Source organism: Sminthopsis crassicaudata, chromosome 4 (assembly GCF_048593235.1).
Source record: "Sminthopsis crassicaudata isolate SCR6 chromosome 4, ASM4859323v1, whole genome shotgun sequence".
NCBI classification, from domain to species: Eukaryota; Metazoa; Chordata; class Mammalia; order Dasyuromorphia; family Dasyuridae; genus Sminthopsis; species Sminthopsis crassicaudata.
The window spans coordinates 470,354,301-470,378,570 of record NC_133620.1 but is presented as its reverse complement, the minus strand read 5'-3'; the positions used below and the strand labels follow the sequence as shown (position 1 = coordinate 470,378,570).

The 24,270-nt window shown below is 63.9% G+C and overlaps 2 protein-coding genes across 5 annotated transcripts in view; one reads left to right on the top strand and one right to left on the bottom strand.

Moving 5' to 3' along the window:
• Window positions 1–2,485, top strand: part of LOC141540363 (putative methyltransferase DDB_G0268948) — a 14,341-nt gene extending 11,856 nt beyond the window's left edge. The window contains exons 6-7 of the mRNA XM_074264301.1: window positions 655–792; window positions 2,315–2,485. Coding sequence (XP_074120402.1) covers window positions 655–792; window positions 2,315–2,423 — 247 coding nt within the window. The 3' untranslated portion in view covers window positions 2,424–2,485. The remainder of the gene's footprint in view (window positions 1–654; window positions 793–2,314) is intronic.
• A 703-nt stretch (window positions 2,486–3,188) lies between these two features.
• Window positions 3,189–24,270, bottom strand: part of DGKD (diacylglycerol kinase delta) — a 66,212-nt gene continuing 45,130 nt past the window's right edge. For 3 of the 4 annotated variants that reach the window (XM_074264300.1, XM_074264299.1, XM_074264298.1), the window contains 23 exons: window positions 23,385–23,487; window positions 22,726–22,888; window positions 21,661–21,769; window positions 20,756–20,895; window positions 20,346–20,430; window positions 20,048–20,142; window positions 19,843–19,942; window positions 19,445–19,703; window positions 18,810–18,971; window positions 18,143–18,271; window positions 17,732–17,828; window positions 17,271–17,381; window positions 15,336–15,432; window positions 12,206–12,313; window positions 11,605–11,718; window positions 10,668–10,802; window positions 10,243–10,394; window positions 9,715–9,826; window positions 9,544–9,636; window positions 9,066–9,185; window positions 8,806–8,926; window positions 7,923–8,053; window positions 3,189–7,466 (listed from right to left, as the gene is read on the bottom strand). In XM_074264300.1, coding sequence (XP_074120401.1) covers window positions 7,377–7,466; window positions 7,923–8,053; window positions 8,806–8,926; window positions 9,066–9,185; window positions 9,544–9,636; window positions 9,715–9,826; window positions 10,243–10,394; window positions 10,668–10,802; window positions 11,605–11,718; window positions 12,206–12,313; window positions 15,336–15,432; window positions 17,271–17,381; window positions 17,732–17,828; window positions 18,143–18,271; window positions 18,810–18,971; window positions 19,445–19,703; window positions 19,843–19,942; window positions 20,048–20,142; window positions 20,346–20,430; window positions 20,756–20,895; window positions 21,661–21,769; window positions 22,726–22,888; window positions 23,385–23,487 — 2,826 coding nt within the window. In that variant the 3' untranslated portion in view covers window positions 3,189–7,376. The remainder of the gene's footprint in view (window positions 7,467–7,922; window positions 8,054–8,805; window positions 8,927–9,065; window positions 9,186–9,543; window positions 9,637–9,714; window positions 9,827–10,242; window positions 10,395–10,667; window positions 10,803–11,604; window positions 11,719–12,205; window positions 12,314–15,335; window positions 15,433–17,270; window positions 17,382–17,731; window positions 17,829–18,142; window positions 18,272–18,809; window positions 18,972–19,444; window positions 19,704–19,842; window positions 19,943–20,047; window positions 20,143–20,345; window positions 20,431–20,755; window positions 20,896–21,660; window positions 21,770–22,725; window positions 22,889–23,384; window positions 23,488–24,270) is intronic. The other variant, XM_074264296.1, reaches the window with a different exon arrangement.

Below are 24,270 nucleotides of genomic sequence, written 5' to 3'. Positions count from 1 at the left end.
AGCAGAGTTTCTACCGGGCTGAACCCTTACAAGAGAATTCTAGATTTGGAAAAGTCTCTTCCAGACTCACGCTTCCCTTTTATGGATGAGCCCAGAGAGGGATGTCACCCGATCAGCGGATAGTGGAACATTTTGGGGAAGAATCGGCTGATTTCTCCCCAGAACGATCCAGACTCTGTCCTTTTCTCTGGTGGGCTCTGAGCAGCACCTGCAGAAGCAAGTGGGGAGAATGATTATTCCCGATTAACTTCTTATATTAACCCCGTGATATGATTCGAGTCATCATTCCTCTAGGGTTAAGCAGGTCTTTAGAGTCCACGTAATGCAACCCTTTCATTGGACTTAAGGAAAAGCTTATGCCGGGAGCACAGGCAGCAAACGGTGGAGGTGACATTTGAACTCCGATCCTCTGACTCGAGGGCTCCTTTAAGGGCCTTTTCTGAGCCTCAGTTTCCTCATCTGTAAAATGGGGCTAATTATGTCTCCAGGATGTATCTTGTGGGAGGGTTGTGAGGTCAGCGGATAGGCTGGATGAGAAAGCATGTTGAAGTCCTGAAGCCCTAGATATGTTACAATGGGAAGATTTGGACCACATCCTTATTATCCTACAGAAAACAGAGCCTCAGTCCCGGTCACTTCTTTCCTCTATCGCAGGATTATTCTCCAGGGAAGTGAAATTTCCTTTACGGTTGCCGGCCTGATGGGATTTCTCCAGTCCTTTTCCATGTTCCAGACATTTAAGAAGGTCCAACCCGAGGCAGCCGCGGCCCTCCTGCAGCAGACCCAAGCCAGGTGAGAGCAGCTGGGCCCGGGCACTCAGGGTGGCGCTTTCCTTGGACTCCAGACTTGGCGAGGCCCCGTGTGAGGGGAAACTGGCCCGATCCATCCCTAACTCCCAGGCTTCCTCTCGCCCAGAGTCAGGCCCCTTCTCCCCCCTTCTCAGAATCGTATTTCTTCAATAATCGAGGGAAATGCTAATTTTCAGAGACAAATGAAATCCAAAATGTGATTCTCCCCCATCTTTGAAACCTACCCACGGACCCGGGTTCCGAATCCCTGCTCTGGGGCTTCTAGCGTGGGCTACCACCTTTGGCTGAGATGCTACTTCCTGAGGGAGGAGCTCCACCGTATTTGTAGGGGTTGTAGCTTTGGGTTTTTTTAATCTATCGATTTATTTATCTGAGTGGAGGCGAGTTGTTGACACACCTAGGTTCATGGGAAAAGCCCCCGATTGCTTTCTTTCCATAAAAAAAGAGCTGAAAGCGCTCAGGTTCTTCCCTCCTGAAGACTCTGCCTGAAAGTGCTGCTTTCTACCTGAAATGCACATTAAAACCCAGCTGAGCAGAGGCCGGGCCTTTCATTTGTCCCAGAGGCCGGGCCTTTCATTTGTCCCTCAAGCTGCCGGGACTGAGTCGTGGTCTTTCCCCCCCAAGAGTGTTTGTCTGACTTAGAGTAAGAAATTCGTTTGATTCCCGGTTTCAGATTCCCGCCTGGAGCGAGCGCATGTCCGCTCCCCCTTCCAGCCTCTGGAGTCTCCCCAGATCTAAGCCGGGGTTGCCCCCTTGTCCCCACACGGATTCTTCCTTCCGCTCCCGACAGCTTGTGGGCTTCCCTGTGTCCCCCACTCCACTATAATCGAGTTCCACCAATTCCCGCTTCTCCCTTTCTCTCCCACGTCGCCCCTGTCCATCAATGGTCCTTCCCCAAATCCAGGACGATGGAGCTGACCTCAGAGCGAGTCTCTCCCTCCTGCTCTTCCTCTCCTTCCAATCACAAACTCTCCAACATTTTCCCATAAGCCCTCAGGGCCTGGACACAGTTTTGTCCCACCCAGCCCCCGCCCGCCTCTCCATCTTCTGCTGCCCCCTGGCCTCCTGTGGCCAAACCACCCAATGCTGTTTCCCGGAGCGCACCAGGGCCAGAACGTGGCAGAGTACACGAAGGGGAGGGTACAAGGGCAGGAAGGCCCCTTGTCTCTTGTCAAAGGTCCAAGTCCTCTCTGGTCCTGGAGGGGGCAGAGAGCAGAGGGCAGAAAGGGTGTAGGAGTGACCTTGGCGAGGGACCAGAGGGGTTCTGGGGGATCGTCGAGGAGGAGCCAACCTGGACTTTGCTGTGAGCCAGGGAAGTTTGCCGGCGGGGTTACAGCCCAAGAGGCAGACCTGGGAGGGGGTGGGCTCATCTTCCTCTCCTGCTGGGGATTTCAGGTGGAATCCATTCTGGGATCCCTCCCCCCCCATCTCGCTTCACTTTCCATCCCAACGGGAGCCCCCCAAAGCTCCCCAGCCACTTCCTCCCCACGGGTCTGTTTCTGCAGGTTCCTGGAGACCATGAAGGCATCTTCTCCGGAAACTCCGCTCACCCTGATCCTCGAGTACGTCTGTGTTTTGGCCTGCAAGGCGCCCACGGAGAACATTTCCAGATGAGCCCAACTCCTGTTCTGGACCCGGTTCCAAACCCAATAAAGAGCCCAGAATCCCGGTCCCGATCCCTCGAGCTCCGGCGCCTTCTCTCTGCCCTTTGCCACGGCCTCCTCGGCCTGGGTTTCCATCACAGAGGGCACAGTCCCAGGCTGCCCTTGCCGGGCCGTTAGCCGGCCTGTTACTGAGGGGGAGGGTCAGGAGTCCGAGGTCAAGGTCCAGAATGAGGCAGGCTTGGGGGGAGTGGGGAGGGGAGGGGAGGCTCTCCTGAGCTGTAGTCCCCGGCCGGACAAATCCACCATTTCTGCCTCCACACCCTCGCTCATCCCATTCCCTCTGCATCCACAGCCCCCACCCCAATTCAAGCTCTTGCCACCATTGTTCCAGGAGCCTCCAAATGGGCCTCCTTGCCTCCAATCCCCCCTGCTCTGCTGGTGGCTAAGAGCGGCTCCGACTGGGCCATCCCCCTACTCTTAGAAGTGGTGGCGGCTTCCTTCTGGTCCTCTCGCTGACAAAATCCCTCCAGCAGCGGGGAACCTTCTAACCCCCCGGATCCTCTCGGGTTCCACCTCCGTGCCTCTGGCTCCCCCTTGCTCAGACCTGGGCCCGTGAGCCAGCCCTGGCCTTCCGCTCCAGGAAATGAGCCGGGTGGTCTTGGGCTTTGGTCCCAGCACCTGTTGCCCCCTGCCACCCTTGTACCCTCCAGACCTGGGCACCCCCCCCCCCCGCCGTGGCCCAAAGGGCTGGAAAAAGACAAAGGCTCAGGCAGCGGAGGGTGGAAAACGAGCTTCCTTTATATACAAGACCGACTTATGTACAACAAGCGGGGGAGGGGAGGGGGCTATGTACACAAACATCCAGAGGCGCGGCTCGGCGTGGGCTCGCCGTATAAATTAAGGTAATAAATAGGAGGGGGTGGGGGCCCCAAGCTAAGGCACGAAACCTCGGCTCTGAGATGCTCGGGGCTCCCGAGGAGAGGTCGCCGCCACGGGCGCCCCAGACCGCGCGGACCCCGAAAGCCGCTGGGCCGCTGCCGGCCTCTGCAGGAGACGCTCGCTGTTTACGGGACACACAAGCGCTGAAGGGGGACCCACGCGACTCGATGTAAACATGCGTCCATTTTGTTTCGACCACGGCTGAGACGCTTGGAAAAGAACACTCTCCACGACAACAGAAAGCAGCTGGACCTCGGGGAGGGGGAGGGGGGCTCCGGCTCGTGACAACTTCTAGTTGGGCTGGGGGGTCACTAGTGATGGAGCAAAACCGGGGGGGGGGGGGGCGTGTGAATGTGTGTGTGCGTGTGCACGCGTGCAAAGCCTCGGCCTGCTTCCCACCCACATGGATTCTAAAACCTGGGGCACCGGGGGATCTGGCCTGGCCTGGGGTCTGGAGCTGAGGACAAGGCCCAGGGGACCGAACAGAGCAGAGGGGGCGAGGGGGAGTCCTCGCCCACGGCGCACCGGGGCCCCTCCCGGGAGCCGCCGCAGCCCCAGCCTCTGAGGGCCTCTGGCACCCGGGCACGCTCCAGTTGGGGCGCCCTACCTGAGTCACCTGACGAGCTCGGTTTTCTCATCTGTAAAGAGGGGGCGTTGCTCCCAGGGGAGCAGGCAGAGTGCCAGGCAAAGGCTGGAACTGCAGCCACCCACGGGCCCTTCTGGAACCCAATCCTGTCTTCTGGGGAACAGACTCCCCAGGCTTCTCCCAGGCTGCCTCCCTGGACTCCCGCTGGCCAAACCTCGGGCTGGAGATGTCCCTCTCCCACCATCCTTCAGCCCCTCAGTTCAGAGGAGGAGCCAGAGGCCCAGAGTGGACCTGTGACCAGACGCTGAATCCCTCGCCATCCTCCCCTCCCCCTTTGCGTGTCTACAATGACATCAGCAGCTTCTGGGGCCCCGTGGCCCTCCTCCCCAGGGGGGGGCACGGCCCCTCGGAGCAGGGACGGCTCAGCAGCGGGTGGAGATCTGCGGGGGAGGGGGCGGCCATGGACAAAGCACAAACCCTCCATCGTGACTTGGGACAGGGGGTCAGAGGCAGGAGGGAGGGGGTCAGACACTAGCCAAGGCCACACCTTTCCGGGAGCGAAGAGCAGGGACACGAGGCGCCGCCATCGCTCCCCAAGAGGTGGTGAACGAGGGATTCGGAGAAGCCGGGGGAGAGGAGCGAGCTGGGGGAAAGGGGGGAGGAAGCTCAGGTCTGGCTCAGGGGGGGGCCCGAGGCGGGGGGGCTCTGGTGGCTGCCGGGTTGGGCCGAGGCCGGATGGCTTTGGTATTCTAGTGGCCGAGCTTGGCCACAGAGAAGGGCCGGGAAGGTCAGAGGTCAGCCGCGGGCCCAGAACGCCGGACGCAGGGTTCCCGTAAGCGGCTGAGGTAGGAGGGAGCTCGCTGGGCGGCCGCGGGCGAGGAGGGGGCTTCAGAGGTGGCTGCGTCACCAAGTTACAAGTGGATGCTTGAAATCCTGATTTTTTTCGGCGCCCCCCCCGGCCCCCTAAGAAAGGGCCGGGTCTGACCCAGGCAGGGGCACAAGCCGGGGCCGGGGGGCGGTGGGGACGGGACAATGCCCAGAGACACTGGAACCCCACGTGGGACAAGAGCAAAGAGGGGGACCGGATGGAGGGGCAAGGACAAGGTCCTGGCTCCAGAGGCCCTGCCCGGTCACCGTGACAAGGCCTGAGGGGCCATGGCTGGGCAAGTCCAAGATGGCCCCAGGCCGGGGAGAACCAGAGGATGACTGGGTTGGGGGGGGAGAAGCGCTGGGACAAGGGCTTGACAGGCGGGGTCTGGGAATTGCAGAGGAGGGGCTCTGTGGACCACCACAGCCCAAGGCGGAGGGGGCGGCCTGTGCCCAGCCCGCCTCCTCAGAAGGCCGGTGTCCTGGAGCGTCCAGGCCATTGGGACGAAGGGCCGAGAAGGCCTGGGAGAGGACCTGGCATGGAGAGCTGGCCCTTCTAGAAGGGGGGCTCAGAGGCAGAGCCAGGGGCGAAGGTGGGCCGGTCTCTGCCTCCCAGAGGCCCCGAGGGCAGCTTAAGCCCCTCCTGCTCGCGTCCTGGGGCGCATCCGGACACGGAAGGGGGTCCTCTGTGGCCGCGTCTCCCGATATGGACACTGGGAAACGTAACGGTGGGAGTGTGTGGGGGGTGATGGGGGCTGGGGGGGCTCCGCGGGATGGGGAAGCCTGGCTCCAGTTCAGTTAGAAATCTCTGGTCTGTCCCATGAGCTGACCCGGCCCTTCCGGGACCCTGACCGGGGCTGCCACCTCAGCTCAAAGGGCCCCGCCGCGGCCTCCCTCCTTCTCGGGCCCACGGCGCCTCCTTAGGTTTGGGTCTCAGGTTCTACCTCCTTTGGCCACAGCAGGATTTAGAAAAAACTGACCAATTCAGCCCCGCCCCCAGGACCAATCACAGGCTGCGCCGGCGTGGCTGGGGGGACCACCACAGGAAAGCCTAGTGGGCAGGGGTGGGGGGCGGAGCCTCGGGAGGCCTGCCGGCCACACCTGGGACCTCCCAAAATGGGGGGTGTTCCTGCGTGACTCCCACGATTCCCAAAGCATCTCTGGGGGGCATTCGGTCTCATGTGGGTCTGACAAGGTGGGTTTCCGGCTGCAGTGCCCCAGGACCCGCAGAGGCCCGAGAACTCTGGGGCTGAGACCCGGGCTGTGGCTCATGAAGCGGGGAGGGGAAAGGGGGGCGTTCCTGATGGCCAAATCAACTGAGCTTTTAGGGGGAGGGGGTGTCTGTGGGTGTCTGTGGGTGCCGGGCGCAGGGCTCTGGCCCAATGAGAGCGGCCCTTTCAGAGACCAAGGACCTACTGAAGGGCCACGGGTGGGGGGATCTGGAGCACTCCCTCCCCACTTGGGGAGGAGCCGGACTCCGGCCCCTGGAGGTGAGGACAGAAGGGGATCCTTGGGGTGGGCGGAATGAGGACCCAGGGCACGTTGACCCCGGCCCTATCTACCTGGGGCTGCTTCACCTCGGGCTCATGGAGGCCGTGGAGCATTCTGGGCTGTCTGCCCACGGGCCTGGCTTCCTCCCTCCCTCGCATTCAGAGCCTCCCGGGCCCAGCATGTCGGGGTCTCTGCTCGTCGTCTGCCGGTTCCACGCCAGGTCTGGGATGACCGGCCGCACGGGGAGTGACCGCGGAGCTTGGCTGAGCCTCGTGGCCTCCTCCGTGGCCGGACTCTGCTCCCCCCGACCTCACGGGCCCCCGGGCGGCGGCAGAAGCCACTCCACCAATACCGGGGGACCCAGTGATCCGGGCCCTCCTGAAAGGGGGGTCTCACAAAAGATGGAGGCAAAGCAACCCTAGGTCGGGGTTAGACGTGGCCGGGCACGGAGAGCCCCCCAAGGGACGACGGCCTCTTCGCTTCTGCCCCATCACAATGGAGTCGAGCGCGAGCCCCCAGCGCTTCCGGCTCACGGCGGGCTGCCGGGGTCCTTCTCGAGGGGTCCACGCCGCCAAGCTTGCCCCTGGGGGGCGTGGCTGACATGGGGGGCTCCCCCTCTGTCCCGGTGCGAGCGCGCTCCCTCGAGCCTTCTCCACACACACACTCGGGGGCCGAGCTCGTGTGATGGTCTGGAGGCTCCGCCGGAGTGGGGAGGTGCCGAGGACGCACTGTAAGATGCTCATGGGAGACGATCCAGCTGCCCTTGGGTCGGCCTCGGATCCTGGGCTGTGCAATGGGGACGGTCACACGGATCCCCCCGAGAGGGTCACGGGGACCAGAGGGGCCAGAGCTGGGGTTCCTCCGGAGGCGGGCTGTCAGCAGGGAGCGGAGGAGCGCCCCCCCGCGGGGCCCGGGCCGTCGGGAAGGTAGCTGCGGTGAGGAGCCCTCCGTGGGGGGCGGGGCCCTGCTGGCGAGCTGTGCCCACGGGGGAGAGTAGCACCATGACGTGAGCTCTGCGGGCGGGGGCGCCGCGGCTTCAGCGGGTGGAGGAGGGGCGGATGCAGGCGGCGAGGACCCCGGCTAAGCTTCGGCGACGGGAGCGCTCCGGCTCAGCTCCCGGATTCCGTGGAGGATCCTCTTCATGTGGCCCACCTTGGTCACCCCGAGGTCCTGAAAGCCAAGAGGAAAAGCGGCCATGAAACCGGGGCGAGCGGTCGGAGGGCCGGCCCGAGCGGCCCGGTCCCATCGGGACTCGGCCGGCCCCCGCGGCTCGGGGAGAACGCCAGGAACCTGGAAAAGCGTCAGCTGTGCAGCGTGCCCCGCCCCGTCAGTGGCCCCCGGGACCCCCGACCCACCGCCAGTGGCCTGGGTCCTACATGCCAACCTGAGGCACGGGCAGCAGGCCTGGGTTCCTCTGGGCTGCTGTGTTACATGAGCCAGGAAGCTCCGGCCCGGCTCTGCCTTAGGTGCCCAGAGCCAGGCCAGCGAGCCCCTGGGGTGCCCCCCCCCGCTGCCAGGACCGCAGGCCCGGCCGCCGCCTCCTCCTCCTCCTCCCGCCGAGTGGAACCGCCTCGAGGAGCTGCCTGAGCCCCAGCGGGGACGCCCGGGCAGGCGCAGGGGATGTACCTTGAGATCCCTCCGCTCGAGCTGCAGCAGCTCAGGGCCCCGGATGTCGTGGCCGATGAAGATTTCTTTATACTCACACAGGCTGAGGTGCTCCAGCCAGGCGGCCACCTCCTCCGTGCCCCAGAGGTGAGCTGTCAGAGACGGAAAAGCGGAAGCCGCTGAGAGCCAGAGAGAGGCCGCGCCGCGCCCGAGTGCTCCGCAGGAGGCCCCGCCACCCAGAGCCCGAGCAGAGGCAGAGCCGCCCCGTGCGCCGGGCCGTCCGCAACCCCCACCCCAGCGCCGCCTCGTCCGGGCCCGGCCCCCCGTGCTTAGAGCCGGTCTGGGCCATGTTCGGCCTTCGGGCCACTCCAGAAGCGGACCCGAGGGAACCGGGCCGCCAGAACCGCAGCCTCTGGACGAGCGCTGAGGGGGAGTCGGGAGAGCCCCAATCATCGGGAGAGAAGCCCCTCGACCCAATTGCCCAAAGCCCAGGAGCAGGGGGGGCAGCCACACCATGTGACGAGGGCCACCTTCACCACCCAGGGGGTCACTTTCTCCCAGTGTGGTGGCGCCCTCCCTGCTGGGGCCCAGTGATTCGTTCAGGCAAGCCACAGATCCCCAGAGAAGCGGTGTGAGCGGCAGAGGGCCTGAAGGAAGCTTGCGGACCCCTGCCCCAAAGCCCCGTGACTCCCCCTAGGCAGACCACAGCGGGAAGCTCAGAGGCCCCTTTCCACTTGGCTCGGGGGTCCCTGGCACGGCCGGGCACGACCCCTCGGACCACACGCATGGGAGGCAACCTATGGGGTGTCCAGCCTGGAAACAAAGTGTTAGTGAGCAGTCTGGCCGACGAGGGGAGGGAAGCGGGGGCGGGGGGAGGCGGCGCGCGGCCGAGGGGGCTAGCTACCAGGGAGGCCGGAGCCGGCGCGGAGCTCTTTGTTCTTGCCGCTTTTCTCCTTTTTGAATTTGGTCACGAGGCGGAATTTGCCGCTGCGGCTGCGTTTGGAGAAGTCCAGCGTGGCAGGATTCTGGGGGGCGAGAGCAGGCGGGGACGTCGGGGGGACGGGCGGCCCGTGGGGGGAGGGGTAGCAGCTGCTGTCATAAGCAGGGGGAACTTTGGGACACCGGTGACGGGCGGCCCCCCTGGCCCATGGGGGGGGGCGGTACCTCGTCATCACTGGGCTCCATGAGCTGCCACAGCCAGGGAATGTCGGCCAGCCTCCTCAGCTGCAGGTCCATGTCCGCCAGGGCCGCCGCGAGCTGCTCCTTGTGGGGCGGCTCCAGCTGCTGCAGTGCCGCGGGGGAGGGAAGGACGCCCGTTAGCCCTGGGGGGGAGGTGGCCAAGCACAGGAGCCCCGTGCCGGTGGGATGCCGAGAGCCCGTGCCTCCCTGTCAGGGCCTGCTAGGCCTCTGGCAGACCGGGCCCTCTCAGGTAACAGGGCGGCCAGAGCCCAGGGGCGGGGGAAATGACTTTGCCGTCCCGGGGATTGGGCCCAGGGTCAGGGCCTGTAGGCCCCGAGCTCTGCCCCTGGCCAAGCTTGAGCCTCCTCCCCCTCCCCCCCCATAGCTGAGGAGCTGTGAGGGAGCTTCCAGCCTTCTGTCCCCAATCCTGCCCAGGGCGCCCCGGGGAGCCCCCCTCCCATACCAAGGCCATCTTCCCCGTGAGCAGCAGCTCCGTCTCGTTATGGAGGGCGCGGATGTTGTTCACCATCTCCAGGACAAACGTGCAGTTCAGCCCCTGGGACGGAGGAAAGCGCAGTGAGGAGCCGGAGGGGCCGGGGGCTGTGGTGCGCAGCGGGCGGGGCCACAGACTCACCTCGCTGGCCTTGGATTTCCCGTAGACCCGATTGAGGGATTTGGAGCTGGCGTTGACGGCGTGGGCCAGCTCCTGCTCCATGTCCTGGCAGGACTGAGCTATTTCCCGGATGCTAGGGGGAGAGAGAGACATGGAGAGATAGCAAGAGAGAGACAGAGACAGAGAGCGAGCCACAGGCGCCCCGTGAGGCCTGAGCTGGGCGCAGGCAGACTGGGGACGCCCCTGCACTCCCTGCCGGCCAGAGCAGCCCAGACTGGGGGGGCTGGGCCGGGGGTGGAGGCGATACCCAGGGCAGCCCGAGTCAGGGTGAGCGTGGAAGCCCGGGTCACGGCAGCTCCCGCTCCTCTCTCAGGTCCCCGTCTCCCTGGGCCCACACGGAGACCACTGGGCATGGGTGGGCGGGGACAAGGCCCGGGGCCTGGGCGTTCCCCAGAAGGACGACGGGCTCCTCGCTGCCTTTGTTCTCGTAAGCTCGGGTTTAGGGTCGCCCCTGCCAGGGCCCGGCGGCGGGCAGAGGGCAGCGCCCACCTGTGGATGAGAGCCCCCGCCGCCTGGCCGAACTGGTGCATCTGGGTGGACTCCTCCTCGGACATGATCTCCGGGTGCAGGGAGAAGGAGGGCGGGCGCGACAGCTCACACTTCTGCTTGTCTTCCCAGGATTTCAGGGTGCTCTCAAAGGCCTGGGGCACGAGGGGTTCAGTGAGCACTGCTCGTGGACGAGACCAGGCCCCCCGCCCACCAGGCCTCCGGCCATCTCGTCCCGGGCCCTCCTTGTCTATAAGCCCCAAGAACGCGGGGAAGATCAGGGTCCTTTCTTGGGGGAGAAGCAAGAGGGCAGAGACCAGCTGGCCAGGCCCCTCCCACTCTGGGACTCTGCACACATGCTGATGGGAGGATGCCCCCCAGTCTGCGGGGGCCCAGAGGAGACGCCCCCCAGTCTGTGGGGGCCTTACCCGATCCCTGGTTAGGGTCTGCGCCCGGTTCTTGTGGACAATCTGGATGTAGCCGGGGGGCTGGATCCAGGCCTCTCCATCCACCTGCACGGGGACGCCCTCCTCGCCCAGGATGGCGATTTTCACCGTGCGACACTGAGGGGAGAACGCAGACCTCTGAGCCCCTGGCGTGTGACCCGCGGCTCCTCCTTCCGGCCGTCTCCAAGCTCGGCTGGCCAGGGAGCCTCCCGCCCCTCCCCCGGTGGGGAGGTCCTGCTAGTTCTCCCTTGCCTGTGGTCACCCGGGGGCCCCCATGCCGCCCGGCCACGCGGCTCTCGCCAACATGCCGAGGGCACGTATCTCTGGTCTGAATTAATACGGAATTCACACGATTTTCTTTTAGAAACATTTAAAACTGAGACAACTCTCCACAAAACCGGGGCATCTCTCATTAAAAAGCAGGCAGACCGAAGAGGGGCCCGGGGACCCTAGGAGGGGGCCGAGGCCCTGGCAGCGGCTCCTAATACCACCCTCAGGTGCCTGTGACACAGAAGGAGGAGCCCACCCAAACAGTCCTGGGGGGAGCACAAGGCAGGAGACCCATCATGGCATCCCAGGGGTACGGAGCCTGGCGGGGGGTCTGAGCTGGACGCTTCTCCTCCCCTCTGCCCCCAGCTTCACAGGAGCCAAGGTCAACCCTAATTTGGGGGGAGGCTTCTGAGACCCCAAAAGGCCAAGCTGGGCCCAGTGAGCAGGAGAGTTCCCCCCCCCGGGAGCTCTGGCCCATCCCAGGCCTAGCTCTGTCGCTCTCACGCGGCCCCTCGGGCGCCATGTTTCACATCCCGCTCTATGGGTCTCACTGATCCCCTTACAAAGTGACTTCCCCCCTTTTTTGGGGATTGCACTTTGACCCAAAGCGTTCTCGCTAGGAGAAGCCCCGGGGTTCTGCTGGTGTTACCTGGGCGATGCGGTGGTGCTGCAGATTGATGACGCGGGAGACGGCCATCTGCATGCTGCCGAAGACGGCCACCACCTCCAGCACCTTGTCGTCGAAGGAGGGGGCTGTGAACGTCTGAAAGTGGCGGGGACGCAGGGTCAGGGACCATGGGCAGGGCCAGGAGGCACCCCTTGGTGTGGCCCCGCCAGCCCTGCCCTGGATTGGGGTCCTGTCTGAGCTCCCTCCGGGCAGCCTGCCAGGTCTCTTGAGGCAGCAAGGCGGAGCCCTCTTACCCTATGGCCTCGCCCCCCTCGAGGTAAACCGTCCCGCAGAGACCATTGCAGAGCAAGGCCCCAATAGGTTGAGAAGTTCCCTCACACTGAAGGCTGGGGGCGGGGCTCCTGGCAGCAATCCTGGGGTCCCTGGGCCTCTGGAGGAGGTGGAATGAGTGGCTGAGGTATGGGAAGACAACCCCAGGCAGGTGGGGGCAGGACTACGGGGGGGAGGGGGGGAGCTTCTCTCAGGGGGCGGGTGTTGGGGTCAGCCAGGGACAAGGAAGGGCCTGAAGGTTCAGAGGAGATCTGGGACACAGACCCAAGAGGGGCAGGAACCCCCCACTTACGTCATCTTCCTTGGTGCCTCCCCAGAAGTTGGTGCCGCCGGCATAGCTGGGGATGTTGAGGACAGCGATACCCTGAAGGCTGGGCAGTGGAATGGGGCGCCCATCACACTGGGCCACAAGGGGGACAGAAAGGAAGGATAAATCAGCCCCAGGCCCACCAAGGAGGGGCTTTGGGGCAAGGAGGCTGTGGGATAGACCCAGAGCCCAGTCATCTGCCAGACAGCCTGGGCAAGGGCTTGTGACACGGGGCCAGGGGCCGGGACACAGAGGACCAGGGCCCAGAAAGCCAGGACCCAGAGGGCCAGGACCCAGAGGGCCGGGACACAGAGGGCCAGGACCCAGAAGGCCGGGACACAGAGGGCCGGGACACAAAGGGTTGGGGACCAGGGCACAGAGGGCCAGGACACAAAGGGACCAGGGCACGGAGGGCCAGGACACAAAGGGACTAGGGCATGGAGGGCCAGGACACAGAGGGTCAGGGACCAGGGCACAGAGGGCCGGGACACAAAGGGTCGGGGACCAGGGCATGGAAGGCCAGGATACAGAGAGCTGGGGACCAGGGCCCAGGGCCCAGAGGGCCAGGACACAAAGGGACCAGGGCATGGAGGGCCAGGGCCCAGGGCCCAAAGGGCCAGGACACAGAGGGCCGGGGACAAGGGCACAGAGGGCCAGGACACAAAGGGTTGGGGACCAGGGCATGGAAGGCCAGGATACAGAGAGCTGGGGACCAGGGCCCAGGGCCCAGAGGGCCAGGACACAAAGGGACTAGGGCATGGAGAGCCAGGACACAGAGGGTCAGGGACCAGGGCACAGAGGGCCAGGACACAAAGGGACCAGGGCATGGAGAGCCAGGACACAAAGGGACTAGGGCATGGAGGGCCAGGACACAGAGGGTCAGGGACCAGGGCACAGAGGGCCAGGACACAAAGGGTTGGGGACCAGGGCATGGAAGGCCAGGATACAGAGAGCTGGGGACCAGGGCACAGAGGGCCAGGACCCAGAAGGCCGGGACACAAAGGGTTGGGGACCAGGGCACAGAGGGCCAGGACACAAAGGGACCAGGGCACGGAGGGCCAGGACACAAAGGAACCAGGGCATGGAGAGCCAGGACACAAAGGGACTAGGGCATGGAGGGCCAGGACACAGAGGGTCAGGGACCAGGGCACAGAGGGCCAGGACACAAAGGGACCAGGGCATGGAGAGCCAGGACACAAAGGGACCAGGGCATGGAGAGCCAGGACACAAAGGGACTAGGGCATGGAGGGCCAGGACACAGAGGGTCAGGGACCAGGGCACAGAGGGCCAGGACACAAAGGGTTGGGGACCAGGGCATGGAAGGCCAGGATACAGAGAGCTGGGGACCAGGGCACAGAGGGCCAGGACCCAGAAGGCCGGGACACAAAGGGTTGGGGACCAGGGCACAGAGGGCCAGGACACAAAGGGACCAGGGCACGGAGGGCCAGGACACAAAGGAACCAGGGCATGGAGAGCCAGGACACAAAGGGACTAGGGCATGGAGGGCCAGGACACAGAGGGTCAGGGACCAGGGCACAGAGGGCCAGGACACAAAGGGACCAGGGCATGGAGAGCCAGGACACAAAGGGACTAGAGCATGGAGGGCCAGGACACAAAGGGACTAGAGCATGGAGGGCCAGGACACAGAGGGTCAGGGACCAGGGCACAGAGGGCCAGGACACAAAGGGACTAGGGCATGGAGGGCCAGGACACAGAGGGTCAGGGACCAGGACACAGAGGACCGGGACACAAAGGGTCGGGGACCAGGGCATGGAAGGCCAGGATACAGAGAGCTGGGGACCAGGGCACAGAGGGCCAGGACCCAGAAGGCCGGGACACAGAGGGCCGGGACACAAAGGGTTGGGGACCAGGGCACAGAGGGCCAGGACACAAAGGGACCAGGGCACGGAGGGCCAGGACACAAAGGGACTAGAGCATGGAGGGCCAGGACACAGAGGGTCAGGGACCAGGGCACAGAGGGCCAGGACACAAAGGGACTAGAGCATGGAGGGCCAGGACACAAAGGGACTAGAGCATGGAGGGCCAGGACACAGAGGGTCGGGGACCAGGGCATGGAAGGCCAGGATACAGAGAGCTGGGGACCAGGGCCCAGGGCCCAGAGGGCCAGGACACAAAGGGACTAGGGCATGGAGAGCCAGGACACAGAGGGTCAGGGACCAGGGCACAGAGGGCCAGGACACAAAGGGACCAGGGCATGGAGAGCCAGGACACAAAGGGACTAGGGCATGGAGGGCCAGGACACAGAGGGTCAGGGACCAGGGCACAGAGGGCCAGGACACAAAGGGTTGGGGACCAGGGCATGGAAGGCCAGGATACAGAGAGCTGGGGACCAGGGCACAGAGGGCCAGGACCCAGAAGGCCGGGACACAGAGGGCCGGGACACAAAGGGTTGGGGACCAGGGCACAGAGGGCCAGGACACAAAGGGACCAGGGCACGGAGGGCCAGGACACAAAGGAACCAGGGCATGGAGAGCCAGGACACAAAGGGACTAGGGCATGGAGGGCCAGGACACAGAGGGTCAGGGACCAGGGCACAGAGGGCCAGGACACAAAGGGACCAGGGCATGGAGAGCCAGGACACAAAGGGACTAGGGCATGGAGGGCCAGGACACAGAGGGTCAGGGACCAGGGCACAGAGGGCCAGGACACAAAGGGACCAGGGCATAGAGAGCCAGGACACAGAGGGCCAGGGCCCAGGGCCCAAAGGGCCAGGACACAGAGGGCCGGGACACAAAGGGTCAGGGACCAGGGCATGGAAGGCCAGGATACAGAGAGCTGGGGACCAGGGCCCAGGGCCCAGAGGGCCAGGACACAAAGGGACCAGGGCATGGAGGGCCAGGGCCCAGGGCCCAAAGGGCCAGGACACAGAGGGCCGGGGACAAGGGCACAGAGGGCCAGGACACAAAGGGTTGGGGACCAGGGCATGGAAGGCCAGGATACAGAGAGCTGGGGACCAGGGCACAGAGGGCCAAGAACCAGGGAGTGGAGGGTCAGGGCCCAGAGGGTTGGGGACTGGGGCATGGAGGGCCAGGGGCTGTGGACCGGGGCACAGAGTGTGGCAGGGAGGGAGCTGGGAAATGACCTTCCCTCTCACCTCCAGCAGGACCTTCTGCTCTAAGTTCCTGTAGGTCCGATGCAACAGTTCCTTTGTCCCCAGGACCCCGTACCACATCATGTTCTTAGTACGGCTTCTGAGAAGAGAAAATGGAACAAGAGTGAGCCACGCTTCCTGGGCCCGAGGCCCACTGGCCGAATGGGAGGCTTCCCTGCCGGCTTCCATGGGATTTCACCTCCTGCATGGAAGAACAGAGGAGAGGGATGGCAAGTAAGAGACAGCTAGATGTCCCACTGGATAGAGCGTGGGCCCCAGAATCAGAGAACCTGTGTTTGAATCCGGCCTCAGATACTTAACACTTACTAGATATGGGACCCTGGGCAAGTCACCTAACTCCAAATGCCCAGAGAAAAAAATCGTCCAAAACAAAAAACTCAATTCCATGGAGACTGAGGTTCAAGCACTGCCTCTCCCCCATTCCAAAAACTCTTATTTGTGTCCTTTATGGGAAAGGACGTGCCCCGTTCTACATCTCCTTTGCCCTTCTCCCAGTGCTCCCTTCTTTCTTACCCACATTCTTTTTTGAGAAATCATCCTAAAATATAAACTCACAACCCCGTTTATGTACACTTCTAAAAATGATGAAGTTCTTCGGACATGTATCATCTCTCCATGTAGGAATATGAACACTTTAACTTAACCGAGTCCCTACAGTTTCTTATTTATGTTTACCTTTTTATGCTTCTTTTGAGTCTTGTGTTAAAAGGTCAAAATTTCTATTCGACTCTGGTCTTTTCACTCCGTTTCATTAAATGTCGGTGTTTCTGCCTGAACGATCACACTCGGTTTTGCTGTGCGGGTTGTTCTTGGTTAGCATAGCCGCTTTGCCTTCTGGAGTATCATGATTCCAAGCACGCTCTTCTTTTCATGTGAAAGCAGCTAAATCTTGTGTGATTCCGACTGTGGTTCTATGACATTTGAACTATTTCTTTCTGGCTTCTAGCAACATTTTCACCCCGACTGGGAACTCTAGAACTTGGCTGCCATATCTTGAGATATTCTTTCAATTTCTATTTTATGTTCTGGACCAAAGACACCAAGGTAGTTTTCCTTGATAATTTCTTGAAATATGTCGAAGACGCCCTCTCTGTTTCTCTCTTTTTTAAATCATTTATTTTCTAGATCAGTTGTTTTTACCAATGAGATAGAAATAGCTTTTTTTTCAAATTGATGTTTTATGATATCGTTAGCTTCCACTTGCTCAATTCGAATTTTTAAGGAATTATTTTCTCCAGTAGACTTTTGTACCTCTTTTCCCACTTGGCCTATTCGGCTTTTTAAGGAGTTCTTTAGTGAATTTTTGTATTTCTTTTACCATTGGGCCAATTTTGTTTTTTAAGGTGCTAATTTCTTTAGCAATTTTTTTGTGTGTGTTTTTTTTAACCAAACTTAATTCTCTTTTCAAAATTTCCTTGCATCTCCCTCATTTCTAGGAATGTTTTGGACATTTTCCTTTGCTTTGTCATCCTTTTCTGAGTTTGTATCTTGGTCTCTTCTTCTAGTCTAGTAACTTTTTATGATCAAGTTCTTTTTTCGTTGTTTGCTCATTTTCCAGTTTGTTTCTTCTTTGTGGATTTTGTGCTAAATCTGGGCTCTGCTCCTCTGGGAGAGCACTGTCCCAGGCTTCAGGCTTTTTTGTGCTTCCAAGAGGGGGCAATTTAGGGAGAAGTATGGTCACTGCTCTGATCATTACCCAAGGCGTCCCTGGTCTCCACAGCCATAAGTGCCAGTGCTCCATTCTGCCCAGGAACTGGGACCAGAGCCCCGCTCCTTGTGACTGACCCCCACAGCTCCGTTCCCCAGTGAGCTCCGACTGCACTTGTGGGCTCGGGGAGCCCGCCTGCAGTGGGCCCCCCAAGGCCTGTGCAGCCGCAGGGCTCCGGGTGGCCGGGCCTCACAGCAGACGTCACCCACCTGCACTTCTCCGGGTGCTCGTCGCGCTTGTTATTGAAATCCAGGGAGATCTTTGCATCGAGCCCGATCCCGAAGTAGTTGTTCATGACGCACTTCTCCGTGTAGCACTCTCTGAAAAATGCCAGCAAGAAGGCAACTAAACACAGCTTCCCAACTGAAGCCTTTGATTCCTGAAGCCCCACGGCTCAGTCTCTCCGGGGACTTGAGGCTGGCGACCTCCTCAGCCCAGGGCCTCCCCTGCTCATGTGCATGGGCTGCAGACAGGTGGGGTCCCAGGACCACCTGAAGTGCTGGGTTGAGCGATGGGAGCCTTGTTCTGGGCGCCCCGGCCCAGAGGGTTCTATCTCTCCAGTGGAGCCCAGGTCCCCCAGCACCTCCCCGCCCAGGGGCCCTCTCCAAAGCCAGGATGGAGATCCAGGCACTGGGATCACCCCCGGCTCAGCAGCCCCCTCCCCACTCACAAATTTTCTGGTTCGGTGTTAAAGGGATCTGCGTTGATGAGCAAACGACTGATGACCGAACCTCCAGGTAAGGAACCGGACATCCCAGCCCGAATATCTGCGAGGGGGGGAGAGGAAGTGTCACGAGACACAGCCCACTTGGCCTCTGTTGGGTCCACGTTATGGACGTTCTCAGTCTGGAGGACTGGCAACCTCACGGATCTGAAATGCGCCACGCCGGGCGGCCTGGGCCAGTGTCCCACGTCTTGCAAGCGATTCTAAGGCCCTCCCTTTGACAGGGGCAGGAAGCGGGCACGAGAAGGGCAGGGCTTTCCCAGACTCCGGAGCCCCAGGGCGGGCAGTCAGAACCGTGCTGGGGGGCTCCCCCTCCCCACGTCCCCCCGGCCCACTCTGAGCCGGGCGCACACTTACTTGGGTACAGGATCTTTGTGTTCAGCATGGGCAAGCTGTCGCGGTTTCCCGTCTGGGGAGGAAGAGACGCCGAGCTGCCCAGGGACAAACTTCCTTTGCTTATGAGCTTTTCGCAGGGGGATTTGGACACTGGGAGAAATAAAGGCAGGGCTCTGCTCAAAGACTGCAGGACTCCCCCCAAGGATGTTCAGAGCTCAGGCCGTTCTCTCCCCCGGCCCAGTTGGAGCCGCCATGCAAACCAAAGCGCTCTCAGCTCCCGGGGACGCTCTGGACTCCTGACCTGTGATGGGTGAAGGCCCCCAGCTGACCCCCCTTCGTCCCTCTCCTTGGAGACCTCAGTCACCCGTGACCCAAGGACCAGCTGCTGGGCAGATGAGATGGCTCCCCACACATGCACGGGGTCAGGAGCCCAGGCTGGGGGAGAGGGGAGAGACCCCCGTGGGGCTCCAGAGAACAGGTGCGCCCTCTGGCCTTTCCTGGGGACACACGGAGGTGTCTGAGGGCCCCGGGGGAGGTGGGAGGGCACCGGCACAGTGGCAGGTGCCAGGAAGCCCCATGTCCTTCATCCAGGCTCAGTGCAGAGGCCTGTTTAGACCCGGGGGCCATGTCAGAAGCCTGGCCCCAAAAGCCTGGGGTGCCAAGGCAGCCACGCCCTCCCAGTGAGTACCTTTGCGCTGGCTCCTCCCTCGGGACACGCCACCGTTGCCGCCAGGAGGGGTCTGCGGGGGGGGCTTGTCCTCTGCCTTGGGGACCTTGCTTTCTTCGGCGGCGGGGAGCCCCAGCAGGAACCCTTCCTGCTCCTGGGTCTGGGCGTTCTGCTCGTCCACAGCTGGGGAGGGAACCGGGCCGGAGTGAGCCTGGCGCCCGAGCTGGGACAGTGCCCTGAGCTGGGGAGTCCCCTGGTGGGGCCTGATCCTGCACCTGCTTCCCAAATGAGCCCCCACTTCCTCATCCTCAGATCGGGGGGATGCGCACCATCTGGGTATGGCGGGCACAGAAGGGGCAAGGAGGAATGCCCTCCCTCTGCCAACCCGGCTGGCATCTCGAGAGGCGCCCAGAGCGGGTCAGGGCCCAGGCCGTGCTGCCCTCACACGGAGGGTCTGTCTGGATGGACCCTGAAAGGCGCTTTGTGCTTTCCCTGGGACCCCCGGGACGGCCCCTGTGGCTGCCATGGTCACTGTTGGCAACTCCGAGGCTGGGCTCGGGGCCCTCGGCCCCCCGAGAGGAGATGGCCCGGGTGACGCCGGCGCTCCGGCCGGTCCCCCCCAGCTTCCCCAGGGCGGGCAGGGGGCGGCAGGCTACCCTTTTCTGCGTGTTCTATGATCTGGCGGATCGCCTTCTTCAGGCTGTTGGCTCTCAGCATGAGCTGCTCCCGAGGCCGGAAGATCTGGGGCCGCGCGGGGCAGGCTGAGGCGATGGAGGCGCAGACGCCGCCAGAGCCGTCGCCATCTTCCATCTCCTCCGCGATGGTGGGAGGGGGGTTGGGCAGCGACGAGGAGGCCTGGGACTCATCGTTCAACGTCTTCAGGAGCGAGTCCAGCTTCTCTTTGAGCACAGAGCACTGGAGGGAGGTGAGGGGGAGGCTGCGAGGCCTCTGGGTGTCCACGCCCTCCGTCGTGGGTCCCTGCCCACCGGCCTCCTCACGCCCTCATGCCTCTGCCCCGTGCCCTCTGCCCCGGCCACGCCCCCGCCGCGCTCACCTTCCTGGCCATGACCTCAGACTCCTCGGAGCTCTCGGGGGCTTTCTCGTAGGCCTTCCCCACCCGCGCCACAAAGTCCTTCACGGTCTCACAGAGCACCCTGCGGAGAGGAGGAGGGGAGGCTGGGCCTGGGGGAGAAGGCGGGCGAGCCCCGGCCCAGAAGCCCCTCTCCCAGAAGCCTCCGGGGCCGCGCTCGGGCACGTACTTGGCGGAGGAGATGACCACAGAATGCTGGTCCGAAGTCAAGATTTTGGACAGGTGCGCGGCCACCGAGTCTTCGTAGAAGAGGATCTGCTGGACCTGGGGGGCACGGACGGGATGAGCCGGGGCTCCAGGCTGGGGGCCACTGGGGCCGCCCTCCCTGGGGAATCCCCGGCCTCGGCCCGAGCCTCTGGGAAAACGAGGCCGGTCTCCACGGGGAGAGAGGGAGCCGAGGGCCGGCTCAGAGAGTGACATCTCCAGATGGTGAGCCGGGGAGGAGGGGGTGGGGGTGGGGCCGATACCTCCGAGTCCTCACTGAAGTCTTCCGTCACCGTGGAGGACGACGCCTGTCGGGGGAGTTTGGTCTCGTACACCATGATGCTCCACCTGGGACCCACAGGACGCCGTGAGCCTCCGGCCCTGCCCCGGGCCAGTCTGCGACTCTGGGGGAGGGCCCCCAAGGCCCGGCAGGGCCTCCTCCCCCCAGGGTTCCCCGGGGCCCGGCTGGTGCAGGAGCGCTCCCAGGCGGAGGGGGCGCCCCTGCCCATTCTCCCTGACACCTGGCACCCAGCCTGGTACCAAGTCTCAGCGCTGGCAACCTTGGGGTGGGGCTCCTAGACCCCCTGGTCTGCCCGGCAGTGCGCGCCCCCAGCAGAGCGGGCACGGGCCCCCCCAGAGCCGCCCGAGCCCCTGCCCCTCCCCCCGCACTCACCGGTCCAGCATCTTGGTGCTGGCCCGCTCCAGCTTCTCCAGGATCTGGGGGAGCTGCGTGTCGTCGTCGCAGGCGGAGCCCCAGCCCAGCACGCGGGCCAGGTCGTTCCCGGTGCCGAGGGGCAGCACTCCCAGCTGGCACTGCCACCAACGAGACCCGCGTTAAAGGCCAGGCGGAGCCGCTGCCACCGGGACGGGGGGGGCGCCAGGGCCCAGAGAAGCTGAGCGGGGGCGGGCTCCCTCTGTGCCCCCCACCCCGGCACGCCGGCCCCCCTGCCCTCGCTCAGACCCTTCCCCGCCGCCCACGGCCCGGCCCCTCCGGGGGCTCCTCCCAGACCCCCCCCCGCCACCCGAGAGCGGCCGCACTGGGTTTGACCCCAAAGACCTCGTGTCAAATCCCCCTCCCCCCAACTTCCCAGGTGTTCGGGGCTCCGCCAGCCCCATCACCCACGGCCCTGCTTAGCACACAGTAGGCGCTTAGTGAATGAGGGCCAGCGAGTCCTGATCCTCAGGGCGCTGGAGCCTGGGCCCCGAGCTTGCCCTGCCCTGTCTCAGGCTCATGGGTGCCCCGGAAGGGGGCGCACCTGCCACCCCCGGGCGCCTGGCAATGCCCAAAGCCCCGGGACCGAGATGGGCAGAGCGCGCTTCTCAACACCCACCGCCAGGTGGCGCTGTGGTGACTCGCTGGGCCGGCCCAGGTCCCTCATGGCTTGGCTGACAAGGGGAGGGAAGCCCGGCTCCAGGAGTAAGAGACACTTCGGGGAGCTCCCTCTTGGTGTCTCTAAGGGCCCAAGAAAGTGGGGTCCACAGGGGACAAGGAAGCCGCTCGGCCGGGGTCGTGACCCCGCTCCCGGGAGAAGTCCAGGGCCCTGCCGGCCCCCCCTCCCCGGGAGACCCCCCACCGACCTGCTTGTGAAGGTTGAGGCTGTCAATCTCGGACAGGACCCATCCCACGCTGCCGTCCCCGCCGCACACCAGGATCCGGAAAGTGTCGAACTTCTGGAATAGCCGCAGTCTGGGGGGAAGGAAGTCCTCCGTTATGGGGGGGCCCCAAGGGACAAGCACGGTCTGGTCCCCCCCACGCTCCCCTCTGTCCCTGGGGCACCCACTGTGCCCGCTGCCTGCCCCCTGCTCACCTCCCTGTCCTTGAAGTGCCCACTGTGCCCGCTGCCTGCCCCCTGCTCACCTCCCTGTCCTTGAAGTGCCCACTGTGCCCGCTGCCTGCCCCCTGCTCACCTCCCTGTCCTTGAAGTGCCCACTGTGCCTGCTGCCTGCCCGCCTCTCTGTCCCTGAAGTGCCCACTGTGCCTGCTGCCTGCCCCCTGCTCACCTCCCTGTCCTTGAAGTGCCCACTGTGCCTGCTGTCTGCCCCCTGCCCGCCTCCCTGTCCCTGAAGTGCCCACTGTGCCCGCTGTCTGCCCCCTTGCCCCTGGGGCTCCCACTGTGCCCGCTGCCTGCCCCCTTGCCCCTGGGGCTCCCACTGTGCCTGCTGCCTGCCCGCCTCTCTGTCCCTGAAGTGCCCACTGTGCCTGCTGCCTGCCCCCTGCTCACCTCCCTGTCCCTGAAGTGCCCACTGTGCCCGCTGTCTGCCCCCTTGCCCCTGGGGCGCCCACTGTGCCCGCTGCCTGCCCCCTGCTCACCTCCCTGTCCTTGAAGTGCCCACTGTGCCCGCTGCCTGCCCCCTGCTCACCTCCCTGTCCTTGAAGTGCCCACTGTGCCTGCTGTCTGCCCCCTGCCCGCCTCCCTGTCCCTGAAGTGCCCACTGTGCCCGCTGCCTGCCCTCTTGCCCCTGGGGCGCCCACTGTGCCCGCTGCCTGCCTCCTCGCCCCGGGGGCGCCCACTGTGCCCGCTGCCTGCCCCCTGCTCACCTCCCTGTCCCTGAAGTGCCCACTGTGCCTGCTGCCTGCCCCCTTGCCCCTGGAGCTCCCACTGTGCCCGCTGCCTGCCCCCTCGCCCCGGGGTCCGCCCCTACCCCAGGTGGGGGCCTCCGTTCATGAGGTCGAAGACCTGGGCCGGGTTCAGCAGCTGCTTGAATCTGCGCAGGAACTTCACGCCCTGGTTGTCTCCGCTCTTGGAGTTGACAAAGACCAGCAAGGGGCTGGTGCAGGACGGGGGGCACGTGGCCTTCCAGAACCCTGGGGGCACAGGAGGAGAAAGCGTCAGGGCCCCGGGCGGGCACCTCTGGGCCGGAGCGGGCCTCGGGGAGGCGCCCTGGGGCCCATGCAGCCCCTCCGACTCCTCCGAGCTCAGCCAGGAGCCGGCAAAGACCCCGCCTCTTCCTGCTCTCCCCTAATTTTAGCTGCCCTGGTTTTGTGCCCAAGCTGGGGGGGGGGGATTCTCCCCGGGTGGAGGATCTCTCTGGGGCTGGGGCCCCCAGTCCCCTTCTCTCCCCCGCCCGTCCTCGAGGCTCTGGGCCTCTCCCGGGCCCCGCCTGGGTGCTCACGGCCGCCTCTCAGCCTCCCCTGGTCTCACAACAAAAGGCCTCGGGACCGGGGCCTGCGGCCGGGGAGCCGCCCGCGGGGCCCCCAGAGTCGGAGCCAGCTGCTGCTGACCGTGGCCCGGGTGGCGCCGAGGGTCTCTGGGGCCCACCCGGGCAGAGGGAAGGGGCGGGGGCGGGGCTGCGGCACCCACCGTCCGAGTCGATGCTGTTGAGGGCGGTTGGGGGGATGACGGACACCTTGCACAGGCCCAGGGGGCACTTGGCCAGGAGCGAGTCCTTGCATGACGTGTGGACCTGAAACGACAGCGATGGTGATTGGCCGTCCCTCCCTCATCACGGCTGCTGGAGGTCTCCCCTCCCCCCTCTGGACTTGGGGGGGGGCTTGCCTAAGTCTCGCCATGTTTCCCCCCCATGCCCCTTCCTCTGTTGCCAATAACAGCCGGCACAGCAGCTGGCACCTTCAGGTTTATTAGCCCCTTTGGGCCTCCCCACGGCCCAGGGGCTGCCATTACCCCCATCTCGGGGGCACCGGGGCAGGCCTGAGTCGCACAGCTGATGAGCGTCTGCCCTGTGGCCCTTCCTGGCGGGCCCTGCCCGCCTCCTCTCGGTGCCCCACAAAGGCCCAGTGACCTCTCCCTCTGTCTTTCTGGGAGCTCCCTGACTTGAGGCTTCCTGGGACCACCGCGGGCTCACTCTGGGGCAGCCCCCAGGCCACGCTGCAGTCCCGGGCCAGGGCAGACACAAGGGGGCCAGACATGGGCACGGGGCGCTCCGGGGGTGCCCCAGGAGTTCCCAAGGTCAGAGCCTCTGGGCCCCCCAGCTTCCTCCACTGCTCCTGCCTCAGTTTCCTCATCTGTAAGATACAAGGTGAACCCTGCTGGCCTTGAGCCCCCTTCTGGCTGACCGCCATGTTTAACGTCCCTCTGCGAGCAGAGCTCTGGGCACGGTCAGAGTGAAGGGGGCGGAGGACGGGGTAACCATTTCTAGGGCCTACTGTGCGCTGGCAGCGTCCGAGGCCCGTTACAACGGCCACCTCACGTGACCCGCTGGTTTTACAGGTGAGGAAACTGAGGCAGG